The sequence below is a fragment of the Microcaecilia unicolor genome, chromosome 4 (genome assembly GCF_901765095.1).
Source record: "Microcaecilia unicolor chromosome 4, aMicUni1.1, whole genome shotgun sequence".
NCBI lineage: Eukaryota > Metazoa > Chordata > Amphibia > Gymnophiona > Siphonopidae > Microcaecilia > Microcaecilia unicolor.
The window spans coordinates 68,427,344-68,450,547 of NC_044034.1; the positions used below are offsets into that span (position 1 = coordinate 68,427,344).

General features: G+C 42.2%; 1 protein-coding gene across 2 annotated transcripts in view; it reads right to left on the minus strand.

Moving 5' to 3' along the window:
* MTMR6 (myotubularin related protein 6) overlaps nt 1–23,204 on the minus strand; it is a 113,579-nt gene that overhangs the window by 42,403 nt on the left and 47,972 nt on the right. For both annotated transcript variants that reach the window (XM_030200318.1, XM_030200319.1), the window contains exons 5-8: nt 21,841–21,969; nt 16,790–16,924; nt 14,098–14,230; nt 2,270–2,379 (exon numbers count right to left, since the gene is read on the minus strand). In XM_030200318.1, coding sequence (XP_030056178.1) covers nt 2,270–2,379; nt 14,098–14,230; nt 16,790–16,924; nt 21,841–21,969 — 507 coding nt within the window. The remainder of the gene's footprint in view (nt 1–2,269; nt 2,380–14,097; nt 14,231–16,789; nt 16,925–21,840; nt 21,970–23,204) is intronic.

The window sequence follows — 23,204 nt, forward strand, 5'->3', positions numbered from 1 at the left end:
TACTCCTGGAACCTGCTTGCTGCTCTAATAGAACTGGCTACAACATCTGAAGCTGTCCTAGAGGCTGGTAAGTACTATTTTTATTCATAACTTTGGATGGTAGGAGGGGGTCAGTGACCACTGGGTGAGTAAGGGGGGGGGGGGGTCATCCCCATTTCCCTCCAGTGGTTATCTGGTCATTTAGGGCACCTTATTGTGCCTTATTTGTTCTAAAAACAGGTCTAGATCCAAATGTTGAAGTTTTAGCCATAGACGTTTTTGTTTTGTTCCATATAAAAAGTCCAAGTGTTAGGAACGCTCTAAGCCTGCTCTAACCCCACCTCCAACACGCCCTCTTGTGATCTGGATACACTGTAGATGAATTGCTTAAACATCTGCAAAAACAGATTTGGACGTTTTGAGAAAATATTAGTCCAAATGCTGCTTAATGACACTTTTTGGATGTTTTTCTCTTTTGAAAATGAGCCCCGTAAGTAACCTATGGAACTTTTTACGTCTAAGTGCTTTGAAAATTAGCCCCTATGCTATTTCCTTTATTTTTCCTTTTTACATAGACTGTTTTTTTTCTGTTTGCTTCCCTGTATGGTGGGCTTAAGTGTGAGATCTGGATTGATATGTATTTCTTTTTGATAGTATTATTAAGGTATTTTTTTCCTCTGTACTTCACTTTCTTAAACACACATGTATTCTTGTGTATTTAATTTGTAAGTCTCTAAATAAAAATTAAAAAAAAAGAATTACACCATTGCATACGATGTCTATGTATGAATTATGCTGACAGACACCTGTTAATATTTTGCATTTTATATGTTTTCTGGAATACCTGTCAGATTGTCTTCATTAATTTTTAAGCTGGGGCTATTTTGGATTCTAATGACACTGCTGACTAGAGTGTGTGTCAATGATACCCATCCCCACCAGCCCACCTTCAAACTACATTGGGGAAGTATTCTCAAGGTTGTAAGCATTTCCAAATGCATTCTCTTTCGTCTATTGAGAAATGCCTTGTCCTTCAAGCATGTGGTAGAGACAGAGTATCAGAAAAAAACCCAGGAGCAAAATAGGGGCTGCCCCAGACTTCTTCTGGGGCTGCCATTGACTCCCAGGTCTTGAAGTGAAGAACACTTATATGAAATGTGTTCTAAACCACTCAGGACTATATAAAATCTCTATCATATCCTTTCTCATCCATTTCCAAACTGAAAAGTCCTAACCAGCTTTATGCTGCTCCAGTTCCAATCCCTTTATCATTTTGATGCCCTTCTCTGCATTTTTTCCAGTACTTCCATATCTTTCTCTAGATGTCATTACCAGAAATGCAGACAATATTCAAGGTGCACCACAGATCAATGCAGAGGCATTCTTAGGCATGTTTCACACGTGTGAGCACCTACTGTGAAATCTGTTTGTTCATCCATCCATTTGTTTGCATATACACAAATAAACAGATGCACTGCATACTTAGAAGAAGAGAGTCAAAGCAAGGAGAAGTGAGCAGTGTTTTAGGGAGGTCAAGCTTTGCCACCAAATAAATGCAGGAGCCAGGACTCGGCCACAGAAGCAAAAGCACAATGGAAGAAAGCTTGGGTCCTGATACTGGCAAATCTGAAGGAGTCAATCTGAGCTGTCAAAAAAAAAAAAAAAACTTGGTAGATCTAGAGAATCCTCCCAGCAAATAAGAAGCTTGTTTTTGTTTGCGGAAAGTGGGGGGGACTGGGGCAGGGGGTGAGAACAGCACAAGGAGGAGAAAAAGCATCACAGAAGACAGGACAGAGTTCAAGGGACAGCAAACATGAGGTGAATGCAAGCCACACATGCACACAGCCATCCACATTCCCAAACTGCACAACCCACTCCCCCCTACACATTCTGCACACACCTTCCCAGTTCCCACAAATAACTTCACAGATACATATCTATATCCTCTCCATAGACAAAAACATACACATAAAACCACAACCCCCTCAACTATACAGATGCTGACAGTGTTATGAGAAACACTCTGCCATGTCTTCTCACCCAGTCCCCCAGAGCCATACCTGAATCTGTGAACAGAGGAAGCAGAAATGCACCACACAATTATGGATTTTCAAACCTGTTATATTCCCTATTTTATTTTCTATTCCTTGGTACCACTATACAATCTGAATAAGACAGTAAAAAGATAATGGCTGAGAATCGCAGAAGGCAAATTCAGGATGTACAGATGCAAACTATGAGCATTCTGCCTCCTCTCTTCCTGAACTGGAGAAAAACATTGGGGACTTACTTTAGCTAAGCAGATGGCAGCATCCAGCACAGCTTTGATGTGGCGAAGCCATCCTGAGCTCTCCAAACCTGATAAGAACTCATTCACAGACAAAGCTCTGGTTCCACAAACTGGAGCAGAAAGATAAAAAATGTATTAATTTCAATTCATGTGATTTTAGCAGCCAGCCCTTCCTGCAAAAAAAAAAAAAAAAAACAGAGAGAAAAATAAAGACTAGACCTCATGCAAGATGACTTTACTTTCATAAACCTACTATGACTACTATGTATCATTTCTATGGCACTACTTAGACCCACTCAGCGCTGGCTGCGCTGTACACAAACATGTAAGAGACAGTCTCTGTGACTTACCTTTTTTCAAATAAACCACTGTAAGTCTCTTGCTAATACAGTACCTCCTCTGTACAACCTAGTACTCTAACCCTGGTACGTCACAAGAAAAGAGCATCATGCTACCGAAAATAGTCTCTTTTATAAGGAACATATTTCCTCTTACCCAGTTCTTAGAAAATATTTGACGGGGGCAGTCAAATTCTGTTGAAACAAAATCACGGCTTCACGTGACTATATGTTAATACACTGATCACACTTGGATGTTAATCCTCTACGAAATGGCTATAGTTACAGGTATTACATCTATCATTCCACTCTGTGGGGGCATTTTCCAATTAAATTGTTCAATTTTCCTGGAGGCAAGGCTGAATAGGTAATCGTCAGTCCACAGAATAAGAAGTTACCCAGCAAAATAAAAATGAAAAATAGCACTGGGAGTGAAAAGATGTACAGAGAAGGTCCAAAACAAGAAGAGTTCCAATGAAGAAATACAAGGGTCAACAACTAAGCTGTAGGTGATACCTTTCTACAGCAACTAACTTAATGTACTTAGCAACAAACTTTCAGGAGTTATCCTGACTCTTATTTCTACATATTCAAGTGGATTAAGATGGCATTCACAGTTCTATGCATAATGGGGATAATTTTATACAGCATTTTCCACATGTAAAGCCTGTTTTATATGCAGAAAATGGCTATTACAGAACTGGGGGTATACATGCATAAAATGTAGGTGCCCCAAAATATAGCGCCTACTTTTTCCTGACCTACATGTAAGCTTTTCCGAGGACATAGTTTCGGCAGAGTTACAATGCACACTTTCAGAGCAGATGGAAATTTGTGCAAAATCATTTATGCACTAACGAGGCTGATTCTCAGTGCCTGTTTTTATAAAGGCACATGGATATCTATGTTGCTTCTATACAGCACACTATCAGCCAACAAAATATGATACCAATGTTCTTTACTTAAACGTGAAAGCCTACCAAAAGTGTCACACACCAAATTCACTTGCACTATCCCTAAGAATAGATGGAAGCTGTGCCAAAAATGTGAATAAGTTTGGGACAATTACAGCATATTGGACATTAAGGGGCCATTTTACTTAACCGCTGTAGGGCTACCGCAGCAAAGGAGCGTGGCAAATCAACCCTACCGATGGGCTACCACAGGAACTCAGCGGTAATGCCAGTGTGTGCCAAATGCCATTTCCATGGCTCAAAAAATAATTTTATTTTTTTACCACCAGGTTAGCGTGGGAGCCCTTACCGCCTCTTAAATAGAAGACGGTAAGAGCTCCCCCAGCAAATGGCCGTGCGGCAAGTGCTTAACTTACCACATGGCCATTTCCATTTCTTAAAAAACATCCTTTCACACACTGTGGTAAAAGGAGGCTTCAGTGCATGGCAAAACAGGGATCCTTTTACGACAGCTTGGTAAAAGGACCTCTAAAAGATTTTGTATTTTCAGGAACCTTTACCCTGATGCAGCACAGCAAAATGTGGCATCAATTTGGGAGGACAGCTATACAAAAGAAGCTAATGCTCAAGATAAGTGATTTTGAGCTTTGTAACTAGGGATAGTATAATAATTTTTTACGCCTCCTGTTATGAAATAACCCCCATACTGAAGATTCACAGCTACTATATCTATGAAGGGGGTACATAAATGTATACAGAATAAAATGAGCATATAAAGAACTTGAAGAAACCATGCATGATGGAAAAATGTTTGAAGCTGTTTCATTCATGTATCTTTTTCAATTTTTCTTGACCTATCCACTGTTTTTGATACTGTTGATTCCCACCTACACTTTGAAGCACTGTCCCTACTTGGATTTTGAGGCCTGTTCTGTCTTGGTTTCCTTATCTACTCCATCACACTTTCAGAGTATGTTTTCAATTGGTGTACCTCAGGGCTCTGTCTTGGGACATCTTCTCTTACTCGTTCCATTGATGCTCTAACTCCTCTCACAGCTGTCAGTATCATCTTTATGCTGCTACCTCCTATATCTACCTCTCTATGCAAAACGTTTCACCAGGAATTCAGGCTCAAAATTCAGCTTGTCAGATACTGCTGCCAGAACATCCCTCCATTTTCTGAAACTTGACATGGATGAGACAGAGCTTGTTATCTTTTCCCCTACACCCACTCTCCCCTTCCTCTATTTTGGTGGATAAAACAAAGGTACTTACCTGTAGCTGGTGTTCTCCGAGGACAGCAGGCCGATTATTCTCACATGTGGGTGACGTCATCCGATGAAATGGATACTGATTCGCTAGAAAAGTAGAAAGTTCAAGCAGCGTCCCAACACACATGCACTGTGCCTTCCCTCCCAATGCTCGAGCACGGGTCCTCCAGGTAGGTGAAAAAGCATAAAGTTCATAACTAAATACAACTCCTAGGGGAGGTGGGAGAATATGTGAGAATAATCAGCCTGCTGTCCTGGGAGAACCCCAGCTACAGGAAAGTACCTTCGCTTTCTCCAAGGGCAAGCAGTCCTTGTTATTCTCACGTGTGGGAATCCCTAGCTACCAGGCTCACCAAAAACAAGAAAGCTAGGATTAAATCTTGAAATGTCGAGACTGAAATGTCAATCAACCTGAAAATATATACATACAAACTGTGGAGGTGGAGCCTGGAACAGAATAAAAAAAGGGCCTAGGAAGATGCAGCTGGAGTCTAGACACCGAACAAATTCTGCAGAACAGCCTGTCCAAACCAACTGTCGTGTCGTGTGTCCTGATCCAAAAATAATGGGAAGTGAATATGTGGACAGAAGACTACATGGCAACCCTGCAAATCTCTTCTATGGGGACTGACTTCTAGCCAAGGAAAAAGCAAAGGTGTATGTTTCAGCTAGATGACACTGCCAAAAGAAAAGGGATGTGAATATTTTTTTTTTATAACCCCCTAATCACAAAGGTCATGCTAGCCTATAGATTTTTATTACCAAATTAATCTAATGGGGAGTATCTCTGCTTTAGAGTCCAGTGAATCAGCGTTAAGATTTTAAGCTTTTATCCTCTAAGCTATTGGAAGCCAGTGCAATCTGGCCAAATGTGGAGTAATGTGTTTGTAACATTGAACTCTTAATAGTGACTGAGCAGCCATCTACAATGCATATAATGACATCTTTGTAAGCCCTAGGTTCAGCAAATTACACTAGTCCAATTCTAGTGTTTGTAGCATGGATTAAAAGTCAAAGGATAAAACATCTGAAACCTTACACAGTAAGCACAATTTATGAAAGGAAGAACATATTAACATCCTTTATATGCGGTTTCATAGGTAACACGGGGTCTAAAATAACTCGGCCATTCAACAAAAAGGAGAAAAAAGTGGTGTATAGCCTAAAAAATATTACCAAACAACTGTTTCAGACAGATTGTGCTGAATCCACTGAGATAAATGACAACCAAAAAACATGGAGGAAAAAAAGTCATTGCAACTCTCCATCTGCACAAGACAAACGTTATACCATCATAGATCAAAAATGTAAACACTAAAAAAAAAACTCCACAAAAATTCAAGAAGTGTCTGAACTATATTTCAATCTCTTCTCAGTAAGTTCAACTACAATATGTTGCAAAACTGGAACTGTGAGAAGAGGCCATTTCTGTGGGTGACATTTTATTCTGTGCTTGGTAACTTAAAGATTAGGTTTAAAAGAGGAATTGTAGAATATTGATAAACACATTAAAAAAAAAAAAAAAAGCAAACTTTATTAGCTAGTCTCCATATCCTTTTCCACAGTTTTGTCAGGTTCTGTCAGGTTCTGAGCCCGCAGACCGGGCTCTGGAGCAAACGTGAGCCCTTGGGCTGCTGACGAGGAGCGACAGCAGCAGGCAAAACCCACCAACCAACACTGGGTAAGCACAACGGCAGGGACTGCAGGCACTGCCCAGCGAACCGGAACACCTGGACTGGAATCCCCCGGACTGGAGGACACCAGACTGGAACACACACCGGACCGGAACACACTGGACTGGAATCCCCCGGACTGGAGGACACAGGACTGGAACACTGGACTGGAGCACACCAGACTGGAACACACACCGGACCGGAACACACTGGACTGGAACCCGGACTGGACCTAGGCTTCACCTACACTTGACTGCCTTCCCCCTCAGGTTGAGCCCTCGGGTTCTGGCAGCCGGTAGGACTTACAGGAACCGCAGGAATGAAGGTCCAGGAGTGCCCCCTGGCCCCTAGGCGATGGCAAGGCAGACAGGCAGGGAATGTCCGGGTTCTGGCAATAGGTAGGTTCAAAGCAATGGTCACAGAAGGGCTGGAAACCCACAGAGCAAGAACACAGAAGGGCAGGGAACCTACAGAGCAATAAACACAAAAGGGCTGGAAACCCACAAGCGATAAACACAGAAGGGCTGAAAACCCACAGCGCAATAAACACAGAAGGGCTGGAAACCCACAAAGCGATAAACACAGAAGGGCAGAAAACCCACAGCGCAATAAATACAGAAGGGCTGGAAACCCACAAAGCGATAACCACAGAAGGGCTGAACACCCACAGCGCAATAAACACAGAAGGGCTGGAAACCCACAAAGCGATAACCACAGAAGGGCTGAACACCCACAGCGCAATAAACACAGAAGGGCAGGGAACCTACAGAGCAAAACACAGAAGGGCTGGAAACCCACAAGCGATAAACACAGAAGGGCTGAAAACCCACAGCGCGATAAACACAGAAGGGCTGAAAACCCACAGCGCAATAAACACAGAAGGGCTGGAAACCCACAAAGCGCTAAACACAGAAGGGCTGAAAACCCACAGAAGGGTAGGAGACCCACAGAGCAAATAACACAGAAGGGTAGGAAGCCCACAGAACAATAAACACAGAAGGGCTGAAAACCCACAGAGCAAATAAACACAGAAGGGCTGGAAACCCACAAGCGATAAACACAGAAGGGCTGAAAACCCACAGCGCAATAAACACAGAAGGGCTGGAAACCCACAAAGCGATAAACACAGAAGGGCAGAAAACCCACAGCGCAATAAATACAGAAGGGCTGGAAACCCACAAAGCGATAACCACAGAAGGGCTGAACACCCACAGCGCAATAAACACAGAAGGGCAGGGAACCTACAGAGCAATAAACACAGAAGGGCTGGAAACCCACAAGCGATAAACACAGAAGGGCTGAAAACCCACAGAAGGGTAGGAGACCCACAGAGCAAATAACACAGAAGGGTAGGAAGCCCACAGAACAATAAACACAGAAGGGCTGAAAACCCACAGAGCAAAAGACAAGGAAAGCAAACGGTGCTAACAGCACACTAACCTCGGGACCTAAGGCACTGCGGAGGAAATGGCAATGCAAAGGCCAGGACTGTAGTCTTCAGGTGACTAATAAAGCCCATCAAGACCAGAGCCACAGCTGCAGCAATCACCTTGCAACCAAACAGAGGCTTGACACACAAAGCAGTCATTCCATAGGAAGGAACAGCGGGAGCCATCTTGGAAACTGGCAAGGAGGAAGAGGCATAGCCCACACAGGTGAGGTTCAGTAGGGCAATCAGCACACAGAGCCAGAGAGAAACTAAGACAGAGACAGACACAGAGACAAGCAGAAGCCAGCACAGCCACTGACTCCCAGAAACAGGGTAAGTATGAGGGTGGTCACGGCCACAAACGTGACAAGTTTCAAAACTTGAATTTTCTGCCACAACATTAACAGATAGTCTCTAGAACTTGCATAACTATTGTTAGTAATATGTAATTTATCTTTAAAATCAAGCATGGTACCAGATTGGAAGGTGGCCAAAGTAATGCTGATTTTTAAAAAACATTCCAGAGGAGATCCAAGAAATTACAGACCAGTAAGCCTGACGTTGGTGCAAGGCAAAATGGGAAACACTATTATAAAGGACAAAATTACAGAGCATATTCAAAAGCATGGATTAATGAGACAAAGCCAACATGGATTTAGTGAAGGGAAATCTTGCCTCAAAGATCTAATACATTTATTTGAAGGGGTGAACCAACATGTGGATAAAGGTGAGCTGGTTGAAATTGTGTACCTGGATTTTCAAAAGGTGTTTGACAAAGTACCTAATGAAAGACTCCAGAAGAAATTGGAGAGTCATAGGATAGGAGGTAGTGTCCTATTGTGGATTTAAAACTGGTTAAAAGATAGAAAACAGAGAGTAGGGTTAAATTGTCAGTATTCTCAAAGCAGAAGGGTAGATAATGGGGTTCCACAGTGGTCTGGGATGGGACAGCTGCTTTTTTTTTTTTTTTTTTTTTGTTACATTTGTACCCCGTGCTTTCCCACTCATGGCAGGCTCAATGCGGCGGGCAATGGAGGGTTATGTGACTTGCCCAGAGTCACAAGGAGCTGCCTGTGCCAGGAATCAAACTCAGTTCCTCAGTTCCCCAGGACCAAAGTCCACCACCCTAACCACTAGGCCACTGCTCCAGCCATTTAACATATTTATAAATTAAGATGGGAATAACTGGTGAGGTAATTAAATTTGCTGATGACACAAAGTTACTCAAAGCTGTTAAATCGCAAGAGGATTGTGAAAAAGTACAAGAGGACCTTACGAGACTGGGCATCTAAATGGCAGACGACGTTTACTGTGAGCAAGTGCAAAGTGATGCATGTGGAAAGAGGAACCTGAATTATAGTTACATAATGCAAAGTTCCATGTTAAGAGTCACTGACCAGGAAAGGGATCTAGGTGTCATCATTGATGATACTTTGAAACGCTCTGCCCAATGTGCGGCGGCGGCTAAGAAAGCAAATAGAATGTTAGGTATTATTAGGAAAGGAATGGAAAACAAAATTGAGGCCATTATAATGTGTTTGTATCGCTCCATGGTGTGACTGCACCTCCAATATTGTGTTCAATTCTGGTCACCGCATCTCAAAAAAGAAATAGTGGAATTAGAAAAGGTACAGAGAAGGGCAACGAAAATGATAAAGGGGATGGGACGACTTCCCTATGAGGAAAGGCTAAAGCAGCTAGGGCTCTTCAGCTTGGAGAAAAGACGGCTGAGGGGAGATATGATAGAGGTCTATAAAATAATGATTGGAGTGGAACTGGTAGACATGAATCGATTGTTTATTCTTTCCAAAAATATTAGGACTAGGGGGCATGCAATGGAACTACAAATTTAAAACGAATCAGAGAAAAGTTTTCTTCACTCAACGTGTAATTAAACTCTGGAATTCGTTGCCAGAGAATATAGTAAAAGCTGTTAGCTTAGCAGGGTTTAAAAAGGTTTGGATGGCTTCCTAAAGGAAAAGTCCATATCCCCCATAGACAGGGAAAATCCACTGCTTATTTCTAGGATACACAACAAACTGCAGGAAGAGCGGCTATTGCTCAATACACCTTGTACTGTGTGACGGTATGAGACGTCCCCTTAGTAAACAGTACAAGGTGTATTATGCAATAGCCGCTCCTCCTACAGTTTGATGTGTATTTCTCAATAATAATAAGGTGGAGCACTGCCATTTCTGGGTTATTTTTTGATTGATATTTCTAGGATAAGCAGCATAAAATGTATTGTACTTTTGTGAGATTTTGACAGGTACTTGTGACCTGAATTGGCCACTGTTGGAAACAGGAGGCTGGGCTTGATGGACCTTCAGTCTATCCCAGTATTGCAATACTTATGTACTTATAAACACAGCACTTCGCTTGCAAATGGCTTTTAGCACGACAGGGATTCCCTGTTCCTTGATCTGCTGCATCAAGGGAAACATTCACTGCTTTGGCTCTAATGTAACATAAGAAAAATGGCTCTTGGGGGAGGAACAGATGCCAAGATTTTTAAAAATGCATCATCAGGCTCCACCTATTTTCTCTTACTTCATTGATGATGATGCCCACTAGAAAAAAAAGCTGCCCATTCAGTCATAATATTGAAACCCTGGGGTATAAATAGTATCAAAATAAAAGATCCATTTCTGTTCACACTAGCGAAGACAATGTCATGAATTGCCCCATCATTCTGAGTAATATAACTGCTCCACCACAACTGCAGAGAGTCAAAATTCATGTTATTTTTCTAGGCAAAGTGACACTAACGGCTCCAAGATTTGTTTTAGCCTTAATGCAAAGATGATGCTCTATATCTTGTCTTTAATGGTCTGGAAGTCTGGCCATGTAACCCACAAGGACACTGCAAAAGATAAACAACCTGAGATGGAGCACAGGTAGTCACTTCTTCCCAGTGCCAAGATCCACATACACAGAAGCTTCCAACATAATCAAATATTGATGTCCTACAGCTCCAATTGCACTATTCTCTAAGGATCTCCAAACTTGCAACTCATTATGAGGCATATTTTCAAAGCACTTTGGGAGGCTAAGTTCCATAGGTTTCTATGGAACTTTGGGAGGCTAAGTGCTTTGAAAATATGCCTCTATGTCACTTAAATTCCAGTTCATTGCAAAAGAAAAATAAATATCACCCTGAAATCTTCAAAGCAAGGGTGCAGTTTCAAAAGTCCTAAATGCAGTTTAATCCTAATCTTGTCTTTTTAAAAAAGCCCTTTTCACAGCTTTTTTCATACTCCATTGGGATAGACTTTGTGATAGGGGTCATCACTCAATTGTCTTTCTTTTTGCTTATATTCATCGTCTGACCCACATATGCTAAGATATCTTAAACAATGTGAGAACGGTATACTAGTTCAGAGATGGTAAGGGTGAATGCTGGTAAAGCGCAGTAATGTATTTCTATCCATATGTTTAGAAAATGTCCATGATCGAAAGATACTTGAATATCCAAAAACGTTATCTGTGAGGCATGGTACTTGACCTCAAACTTGATTATGGGGTGACAGGAATTCAAATATAGTACAAATTGTTCTAAATTTTCTACCTAACCATTCCACAAAAAAAAAAAAAAAGTTGATAAAACGCATCCAATTAGGAGCATGAAGAAACAGAGCAGAAGAATAAATTCACTTCTGTTTGAACACCTATATGAATAAATTAACTACTATAGTGGCAAATGCGGCCCCCATTACCATTCTGAACGTCTGCTGATAAAATCTATGATAGTAGTAACATAGTAGATGACGGCAGAAAAAGACCTGCATGGTCCATCCAGTCTGCCCAACAAGACAAACTCATACATGCTATTTTTTGTGTATATCTTACCTTGATTTGTAACTGTCATTTTCAGGGCATAGACCGTACAAGTCTGCCCAGCACTATCCCCGCCTCCCAACCACCAGCCCCGCCTCCCACCACCGGCTCTGGCTAAATTGAAAATAATTTTGGCTCATAGCTATCTCACTTAACTACTCCAAAAATTCAGTAGGACCCAATTAAGGGCACAGTTGCTGATCTAATACCTCCTTAATGACATATAGAGCTTCTGATTGTAGAATATTAGTATACTAGTAAAAAAGGCCCGTTTCTGACACATATGAAAAGGGCGCTAGCAAGGTTTTTGTCGGAGTGTTCTCGTCCGCGCGATGCACCCGCCGCCGTGCGATGCCCACCCATCCCACCCTACCGTCTTGTAGTTTTGCTGGCGGGGGTCCCGAAATCCCACCAGCAGAAGTCCTCTGTTGTGTGCTGTGCTGACTCCGACGTGATCTTCAGCATTGCTAGCCTGTGCAGGGCGGGGTTGTGTGTGTCTGACGTCCTTCACGTGCAGGACGTCAGATGCACAGAAGCCCTGCCTGCAGAGGCTAGCAATGCTGAAGATCACGCCGGAGTCAGAAGATAGGACTTGTTCTTGCGGGGTTTCGGGTTCCTCGGCTGCAAAGCAACGCATCGGTGGGTGGGTAGGTGTGTGGGTGGGTGTTGCTTCATCTGCATGTTGTTGCTTTGCTTATTTTGTTGCCTGGTTTTTCGTGGGTGGGTTGGTGGAGGGGCGGCGCGGGGGTGGGTGTTGCACCTCCAGCATGTTGGAGCAGGTTTTTTTTTGTTGTTGTTGTTTTTCGTGGGTGGCTTTGGGGGGTGGGCGGCGCGGGGGGCGGGTGTTGGACATCCAGGGGGAGGAGTAGGGAAACACGCTCCGCTTGTTTCCCTACTCCTCCCCCTGCTTGTTTGCAATTCGTTCCTTGTCACCCTTAACGTTCTGTGGGCAAAGGTTCTGAAGTCACAGCACAACGTTAAAGGGTTCGTTCGTCGTCATGACGTTTGACGCGAGGGCGGGGCACAAAGTCATAGTGGGATGGCTTCACCACCATGAAGCTACGAACCCTTTATCGTTGTGCTGTGAGTTCAGAATCTTTGTCCTCAGAACGTTGAGGGTGCGTTTTATTATAGTAGATAAAGAACTTATTGCATGCAAAGTAACCAAAAATGAGTCAGAAACATTCAAAACTTCCATCTCTTCCAGTATCTGCAAAAAACGTGTTGTGTCTTTTATGTAAGATTTTATGGTAGAAAGGCTCAGCTATAGAAACTTATTGTTCTTTCCAATAATGAGTCTCTATCTGAGATAACAGGGCAACTACTACTACTACTACTACTACTATTTAGCAACCTGAAGGGTTTGTCTGGCTCATATGTATTTTTGACAAAATATAAAACAGGGGTACCTTAAAAAAGTTTGTAACTGAACCTGGTATATGCCATTATGATTCTGGAATGATACAAGGTGGGTTAGGATCATCCTTGTCGTTGGAAGAAATTTCAATTAAAATCTGGAAGCCGCTATGGAATGTCATGCCATAAAGAGTTTGCAGTTAAGATTCTGAACATTTGACTGAGTTTGGTTTTGTATCCATCCTGAGCTAAGATCTCTCTAGATTTGGATAAGTGTACACCACGCCTGGAGATTGCTTCAGGGGACTGAAATTACTGAAGGGGGGAGGGAGGGGCACTAGGATAATAATGTGTAAATGGAACTTGAATTTTTTTTTTTTTTAATTATTACTGTTCTTGCTTGTTCTTTAGTAAAGATGAGAATTAAACAAAAAAAAATGTAACTAAAAAACCAATAACTCTGCATCAGTTAGTTATTCCATGGTCTTGCCTTCTGTTAAATATCCAATATAACACCCAAGCAATATACCAGAGAAGTTGCCACAACTTCATGAGCACCTAATTGAACTACTTGTAGCTCTTCCAAATTTCTATATTTACCCAGGATCATTTCTTCCGTCTTATCCAGGTTTATAGCCATGCAGTTTCATTCATTCAATCCCCTATGTCCATCAAGTAAGGTATCACTTAAATCTGACTTGCATAAGGAACTGGATATCACCTGCATATATCATATAAGGAACAGAACTGGCTAATAGTTTATGTATGAAAGCTAAATATAGATTGAAAAGCATAGAAGACAATACAGAACATTTAGGTACTCCTGTAAGTAAGGGATAATTAGATGAATGATCAATCTGAATACAAACTTGTTGAAATCTATCAAAGAGGAAAGACAAAAAGCATTCCAAAACCTTCTCAGCACATATCTTATAACTGCTTGCTCAGGCGAAAAGTAACTCCCATAAAGATTATTGATCAAGAAAAGAACTTGCAACACAATTCTGTACCTTCCAGCAGTTTCTGTAGACTGCTCCTCATCACATGAATATTTTCAATACCAACAAACTGAAACCTAATGTTAGAATAGTTGTCCTCATTCTCGTAGCCTTTCCCAGCTGCTCTGTTAGCCATTGCATTCAGCTAAAATAAAAGAAAATACAAATGTAATTCCTGAAAAATAAATGTAACAGATGTTGAGCGAGTCAAGCTGAAAATTAGCATAAACACTACTAGCTTTAGGACTAAATAGTATTAAACAATAATGTATGGTATCCACAGACAGATATAATAGCATGCAGTGGTGCAACCACTCTCAGCAAAAATTACTTTTCCCCCACAGGTAGTACAATATCGTTTCCTGGAGCAAGACAGTAAAGAACCACAATCAATTTTTCTTCAAAAGTAAGCCAGCTCTTAGCTATAGTTACATCTGAGGTTCTTTAAGCATGAAAATGAAATCAAGTTGTTAGATGGTTTATTTGTTTAAATGTTTTCCTTGTATGGTGAGCTTGTTTTGAATATAAATGTGGTGGGTTTTGGTTTGGGTCATTCTGAAATGCACCATGGGATTTATGTGTACTGTTGAAGCCATATCAACCAGCTTCTTCATCATGTACCAAGCTGATGTCTGCTGACTCAATACAATCTCCTGAACCAAGGACACCAGAATTGAGATCCTTTCCGGAAGGAGAAAAGTTTTCACGTGAGCCGTGTCTATCTTCTATGAATTCCAATTGAGGTGTAGGGCTTCAATGGGACTTTAGTAATTTATGATGAACCCTAAAGATCCCAGTTTTCAGATGGGTATCAGCATTGATTGCTCGGCCCCATTTTGAGATGGGCTCTTGACTAATCACTTGTCAAATAAGAGAGGACCATGCAAAGATCACTAAAGCTTTACAACAAACAGGAACCACTATAATTCTCAAATAAGGACAATTTGTGCATAGAGGACTGTATTCTATAAACGGCGCTCAAAAATGGGCAACGGAAAAGATCCCCACTAAGCACTATTCTATAAAGAGCACACTTCCTTTATAGAGTAGCATTTAAACGTGGATCTTGCGCCTAACTTTGGGTGCCAGACCTATGCCTGCTGAAAGCTAGTGTAAATGTTGGTGCCCAAGTTGGATGCGCTCAGTTAGTCTATATGAACACACACAATTTTTTGGTAAGTCCCTGACAAGCCCATGCCCCTCCTATAACCACACCCCCCTTTGAGCTGCAGGATGCCTAACTCACATAGCGTGCATTACAGAATAGTGCGCAGCCAGATAATTGGCTACAATTAGAATTTGTGCATATAACACCCATTAATTGATTGTTAATGGCAGGTCGGTCTTAGGCAGGGGTAACAGGAGCAGTCACACAGGGCCCTGAGCCTCCAGGAGCCCCGCAGCGCTCCCTCCCGCTCCCCGCCATTGCCATGATCTGACTCCTTACCTCCCCTCCCCCGAGCAGCAGGGTGCCCTCCTGGCACATACTCGAGGCCACCCTGGTGGTCTAGTGGAGTCTTCAGGGCAGGAAAGATCCTCAGCCTTTCCTGCCCGCTGCCAGCGCCGACCCCCCTGTTGCCACATCGCTCTTTAAAAATGGCTTCCGAGACTTCCAGCGGCAGCCTCACCAGACTTCCACTGAAGTCTTGCGAGGTCGCCACTGGAAGTTTCGGCAGTCATTGTAAAGAAGATACAGCAGCTAGAGGGTCAGCACCAGCAGTGGGCAGGAAAGACTGGGGATTTTTCCTGCCCCGAAGACTCCACTAGATCACCAGGGTGGCTTCAGGTATGTGCCGGGAGGGCACCCTGCAGCTCGGGGGAGCATACTGTAAAAAACAATCGAGGTAATATCTGTGTCATTTGGAGCTGCTGGTTAAAAGGGACACCCTAGTACTATTATATGTGCAGAGATTTATTTTCTCCTGTAAAGGACCACTAAACAGACATCAGCAAAAGCACTGCCCACCACCGGCTGAATATCTGGGGATTTGAGTCTAAGAATTATTTGTTCTTTTGATCTGGAACAACTTTAGGACTTTATGCTAAAGAGAAATTAAGAGTCAAAATGTAATCCCCCACTGTAAGGGCTGACTTGTTGGTCTATAGTGGAATTAGTATATCTCACTTGTTTTCTTGTTTTTCCTTGATTTCAATTTCCTTATTCCTGGCTCCTAAATTGCCCAATATAGTGGGCATACAAATTTTCTGTTATTTTGTTTATTTTCCTAAAATCTTCTGAAGTACAGCAAGACCAGCAGGGAGTTTCTTGTAAAGTATCAGTGACCAAAAAACAACTTTAGTACTATATGTTCTGTGATAGTCTTATCTTAATTGATGCAGAAAATGAGACTATCACAGAACACATAGTACTAAAGTACTATAGGGTATAGTTTTGTCACAGAAATTTGACAACTTTTTAAATATACATTAAATCCGGATACAAAATTAATATATTATCTTTATATTAATTTTGTATCCAGATTTAATGTATATTTAAAAAGTTGTCAAATTTCTGTGACAAAACTATACCCCAAGTTACTACAATCCTGAACAGAAACTACTCTGGACTATTCCTTGGAAGCTGGGAGGGTGAGTTATAAAAACTTGGAATAAAATCAATATAAAATTACTGCAGAGGGCTTGCCCTAAAGCTCCTTCCATCCAATGACGAAAAGTTTTCATACCAAACACACAGTGCCCTTACTTTTGGTCTCGTGTCCATAACATACATGTAACGGTTCACTGGATTGGCTTTACTGATGATCTGCAGCATGTGTTCATCTTCCAAACATCTGGCACTGAAACCAGAGAGAGGCTGACTGCATCTGCAAATAGCTGCCTGGTGGAAAGAAAACAATAGTCTTAATATCTAATCAATGCTAATAAAGCAACAGAAAAGAAAAACAGAAGGCACAAAGAAAGATTACATTATGTGGACTTTACTCAGGATTAGAATACCTGACACAAATCGACTAAGACAACTAGGTTTGTGATTCCTAAACATATTGCCTGCACAAAGTGATCTATATTTTTATCAAACCATAAATTAAAATAAAAAATGCAATAACATAGCTTATAACTATTAAGGGGAACCCAAGGTTTCCACCCGGGATGGAAAATCAAGTCTTTGTGAGATGGGAACAGATGGTCTCAGATGCTTGGGGGAGTTGGTAGATGTAGAGGGAGAGATTAAACCATTAGCTCAGTTAATTTCGCCTGATTCTACTCGCTGGGGTGATACTTTTGCTTATTGTCAACTAAAACATTATATTCAGTCCTTAGATAAAGAAGCGCTGAAATTTGGACTGGGAAGGAAAATTCAGATAATATTTTTTCACGGAGAGAGTGGTGGATGCTTGGAATGCCCTCCCGCGGGAGGTGGTGGAGAGGAAAACAGTAACGGAATTCAAACATGTGTGGGATAAACATAAAGGAATCCTAATCAGAAGGAAGGGAACCCCAGAAGCTTAGCCGGTGGTGGGAGGCAGGGCTGGTGGTTGGGAGGTGGGGATAGTGCTGGGCAGACTTATACGGTCTGTGCCAGAGCCAGTGGTGGGAGGCAGGGCTGGTGGTTGGGAGGTGGGGATAGGGCTGGCCAGACTTATACGGTCTGTGCCCTGAAAAAGACAGGTACAAATCAAGGTAAGGTATACACAAAAAATGGCACATGCGAGTTTATCTTGTTGGGCAGACTGGGTGGACCGTGCAGGTCTTTTTCTGCCGTCATCTACTATGTTACTATGTATATTTGAGGAGCTCTCAGAAGAGGCTCCCTCTATTTCCAGTATTCAGAAGAAATTGTGGTCCTTGGTACCCTTGAAGGAGCTGGCCCAGCTTCGACAGAGATGGGAAGTAGATGTGGGACAAGATCTTGCTTCTTGGGATATTGTTGCTCATATCAGGAGAATTCCTAAACTGGTTTGTGGGGTGAGTTACCGTGAATGTGCTTTTAAAGTTATACATAGAGCCTATTTCACACAAGTTCAACTGTTTAGATCAGGTGGAATTAATACACCTATTTGCTTGAAATGTAACTTAACTGATAATACTTTCTATCATGCATTTTGGGGATGCAGAGTTATAAGGAGCTTTTGGAGACGAGTGGCAGCCTTTTTATCCCTTATGCTGTCTGGACAAATTAGTGGGACACTTTCCCAGTTGGTGTTGGATTGTCCTGGTTCATTCAGGGGATTGAAAGCGGATGAAATACTACTATACCGCAAACTTTGCCTATTAGCAAGGAAGTGTATTTTGCAGTCATGGACTTCGGCGGAAACCCCTGAGTTCTGGCACTGGCGCAATCAAGTACATCAATTACTGAACTGGGAAGCGCAGGAGGCCAAAGGCTCTTGCAAACGAAAAGATCGATTCCTCAAGATTTGGGGACCTTTTCTAGCTAAACTCACACATCGTGGCAGAAGTCTTATTCTTAATAAGTTATGAATGACCAAAGCTGTACTGAATATCTTTATATTGTAGCTCACACAGTGTAATTCAAGGGGGGGGGGGGAATGGGTGGAGAAGGTGGGAGGTAGGGGGGGAGGGGGTAGAGTAAAAGGGGGGAAGGCTCGACATTACGATATATATGATTTACTAGTAAAACATGCCCGTTTCTTGCGCAAATGAAACGGGCGCTAGCATGGTTTCCTTCCGAACCTCCCCCCCTCCCTACTCACCCCTTCGGCGTTCTGAAGGCACTGACCGCCATTGTTGCGGACCTCAGCACGCCACCTTCAATCTGCTGATTCGTTGGTTGTGAAGCCACTGACGCCATTGCTCCGCCCTCGACGTCATTACGTTTGACGCGAGGGCGGGGCCCCAACACAGTGTTTTCGGTGGCTTCACCACCACAAAGGCTTCGAACCGGAAGGAAGTGCCAGAGGACCTGAGAGCGACGTCAGTGTCCTCAGAACGTTGAGGGTGAGTTTTATTATATAGGATATTCATGAAAGTGTTGAAGTATAATAATTTGTTAGGGAGGGTGGAGATAAAAAAAAAAAAGGATAAAAGTTTGAAGACGGTCTACAATATTTGTGTCTGCTTTTTGTGTATTTGATGATGAATACAGTATGTTACATATGTATTGTCTTCAATAAAAATGTTGAAACATAAAATAAAAAATGCTGCCCAGGAAAGACAAGCAAAATAATGCAATTTCACACAAGACTGTGCTTTTTTCTTTTAATGTCCAGACAGCATATTTTATGTTCCAACAATTTTATTGATGATTCAACAAAATCAACAGCCAACAAGCTCCATTTACCATGAATTGAAGACAAAACATCTGAACGGGAGCAAAGTAACAATCTCAGCATCAAAGATTTAATGTGTTCTTCCTCACCCTACCCAATCCCTAACCCCCCCTTCCAGATTTATGGTACAACATTTTATCGATGACAACATAATTATAGCCAACATTTAAATGAACATAGCTTCAATTGCCTGAATGTGCCCAAAGGTGCAAGGGCGTAGTGTGTCATCCAATTACATAGCATTTCCCCCCCCCCCCCCCTTTCCCATTCTCGTATCCTCTTCTCCCTCCCTATACCCTCCTGGGCTTGTACTCTGATAGCCCAGGAGGATCCCCCCTCCTCCCCCCCCAGGGATGCCTGTAAACTAAGGTATGTGTGTTTGGGGATGTGTGCAACATTTACTCTAGAGCGTCATGTTATTCCGGTTAAGAAGCAGACTCCGTCCTCTGGGACTCAGCGCTCTCAAATAAGGATCCCAAGATTTGCATGTAGCGCATATGCTGCATCGGGGAACCCTTTGCCTCCCATGTTGCTAGCAGGTGCACCTGATTCCTCCAGTGCCAATGTGCAGGTGACTTCGGGACTGTCCAATACTGCAATATGGTTTTCCGGGCCACCAGACTCAACTTACGGCATAAAAAGCGTGCACCAGCAGAATGAGTCCTAAATACTCTTTGCGTGTCCAGAACAAAGTGGTCCCAGGATCCTGTCACTGGTGTCCCCAATAAATGAGCCAAGTATCTCCTAACTCGTTCCCAAAAAGCCCTCACCCCCGGACATGCCCAAAATGCATGAAAAAGTGAATGTGGGAAGTGGCTACATTTAATGCAACTAGCTCCTTGTAAAGGGCCTATATGGGACAACTGTTGCCCCGACATATAGGCGTGCATAATTACCCTGTATCCACACTCTCATAGTCTTTCATTTGAAATGAGGGCTAGGATACCCAGACAGCATATTTTAAATTAATTGTCCAATAACATTTTTCAAAGAGGTATCTGTGTAACAAAAATGACAAAGCAAGTGGCACCTTATAAACCAACCAATTTATTAAGGCATGAGCTTTTAAGGTCGTACATCTGATTAAGCAGACTCTGATCCTTGAAAGCTCATTTCTCAATAAATTGGTTAGGCTATCTCAGTAGATGGACACAACCCACCAGTTTCTGGATTCATCTGCTGCTGAGGCTAAGGAATTGCAAGATTTTAGAAAGGCTTTTGGCACTGTTATGCACAGTGTACACAATGTACATCCCTCATGTAGGCCTTAAAGTGACTGAATGGGTTAGGAATAGTTGAATGAGAAGCAACAAAAGATAGTGGTAAAAGGTGGTCACTCTGAGGAAAAGTGCGCTACCGGTGCTGTACTTCAGGGTTCGATTCATAAACCATTTCTTTTCAACATTTTTATAAGCGATATTTCAGAAAGGCAGTTGGGAAAGGTTTGCCTTTTTGCAGCAAATACCAACATTTGTAATAGAAGGGGAACCCTGGAGGCTTGCAAAACATGAGGAGTGATCCAGCAAAGCTTGAAAAATGGTCTAGAGCACAGCAGCTAAGATTCAGTGCTAAGCAATGCAGAATAATATATATTTGCGTTACAAAAGCCTAAGGGAGCAGTACATGAACGAAGAGCGGGATCTGGGGGTGACTGTATCTGATAATCAAAGTGGCCAAATAGGTAGATAAGGTGACAGTAAAGGCCAAAAAGATGCTTGGCTGCATAGGAAGAGGTAAGGCCAGCAGGAACAAAAGGAAGCAATAGTGCCTCTGATGAGACTGTGCACAATTCTGGAGACCACATCTTCAAAAGGATATAAACTGAAGGATATTAAAATAATCAGTTGTATTCGTCATAGAACATGTGAGAACAAACTTAAAGATCCAAGTATGTATACACTATGGAGGAAAGATATGATAGAGACTAATATCTCAAGGTATACACGCACAGGAGCCACGGCTCTTTCAATGGAAAGGAAAATCTGTAATGAGAGGAGAAATCCAAGGAAAAACTTCTTTACACAAAAGGTGATGGAGACAGCCTCTGAAATGAACAAAGCATGGAACAAGCAAAAAGGATTTCTGAAGGCAAAGGAAAGGATTGCAGAGCTTAGTAGCTGGTACGGCTGGCAGACTAGATAGGCCACATGGGTTTTACCTGCTATAATTTTAACAATGCCGCCTAAAAACAACATGCATACATATAAACTCTTGACAACTTAAAAATATACTAAGCAGAAATTATTATTAAAATCCACGCTCATTTCTTTTCTGTATAAACAGGATATTTTTAATTAGTACCACCTGCTATTAACAGAAATGATCAATTTCTTCTCTGAAGGTAACAGTAAATCGCTAAAGCAAATCAAGAATAGCCGAAGTATCACAGTAAGGTGAAAGTCCACAACTGAACTTAGTACAGTTACCATCTTAGCATAGCTAGCGGTCAACTTTTTATTGTATCATAGCTGGACACTATTACATGGAAGCCACCACAGCACACCTGGTTTTCATGATAATAATATGACAATACTGGGAATCTTCCTTTGCTTCGGAACTTGGAGCTACCAACAATCATGGGCTTGCTGGCATTCCTGGGCACATAAAGATCTCTTGGATAGGTCTCACAAATCTGGAAAGAAAGAAAGAAAGAAAATACACATTACTACTACCATATCATATGATGTTAGTGTCAAAATACATTTTGCAATTGCTCTTGGACTCAGTTTTGCAGGTTATTTTGGGCTCTGACATATCTTCTTTGAATTTAAGAGCCAGTGGCTGAGACCTCTCACACACCTCTTCCCCCAGCTCTCATCTAGGGTCAAAAGTGGAAGAGAAGGGAATATTCTCTAAGATTTGCAGTAGCTCTTTTAGAAACCTATTCTGGTCTGTAGGAAAAGAAAGTTTAATATATCAGCCCCTCACATTGCAGGCAGAAACCCCTCCCCTTCCCCAAGCACCTCTTTGATATGGGAACCAAAGAGGAAACTGCCTTCCTGCTTTACATATCACCAGCAGTGGGGCATCCTATGGGCACTGCACTGGACTTCACATAAAAAGTCCTAGGTATATATCTCACTGTTACCCCCTTATATTGTATGGTGAGTCCTCCAAAACTCACCAAAAACATGAGGGTAGAGAGTAGCCTAGTGGTTAGTGCAGCGGGCTTTGATCCTGGGGAATTGGGTTCAATTCCCACTGCAGCTCCTTGTGTCTCTGGGCAAATCACTACCTTCCACTGCCCCAGGTACAAAATAAGTACCTGTATATAATATATAAACCTTATTAATTGTAACCACAGAAAGGCAGTACACTACTATAATAGCCCTTATGCCTGTAGGTGTCACCTATATGTAGATTTTAGGTGGGTTTTGGAGGGCTTGCATGTTCTGCCACAAGCCTGGGTCCCCTTCTCTATAGTCCACAGCACTGACCACTAGGCTACTCCAGGGACCTGTCTGCTGGTTTAATGGGACTGGCCACAACATCTAACGCTGTCAGAGGATGGTATGTATTTTCTTCCACAGCTTTGAGGAGTGGGGTCAGTGACCAATGGGAAAGTATTATGCCTTAATCCCTCCAATGGTCATTTGGTCACTTAGGCCCAGATGCACAAACCTAATGAGCCAGCAATGTGGGTTCTACATTGGTTCTAGCTGGTTTAGCAAGCAAGGAGTACAGTGAGATGCATAAAAGGGTTCTCTGAGCTTTTTTCCTGTCAAGGTAGCAGCTAATGAAAATTGTATGCAAAGTTATTATAATGAGCTAATTACTATACAAATATGAATGCAAAGCGATGCACAGCTGTTTTCCAAGCAATGAACAGAAGCAGCCCCTACCTTTACCGTGGAAAATTTAATGGGT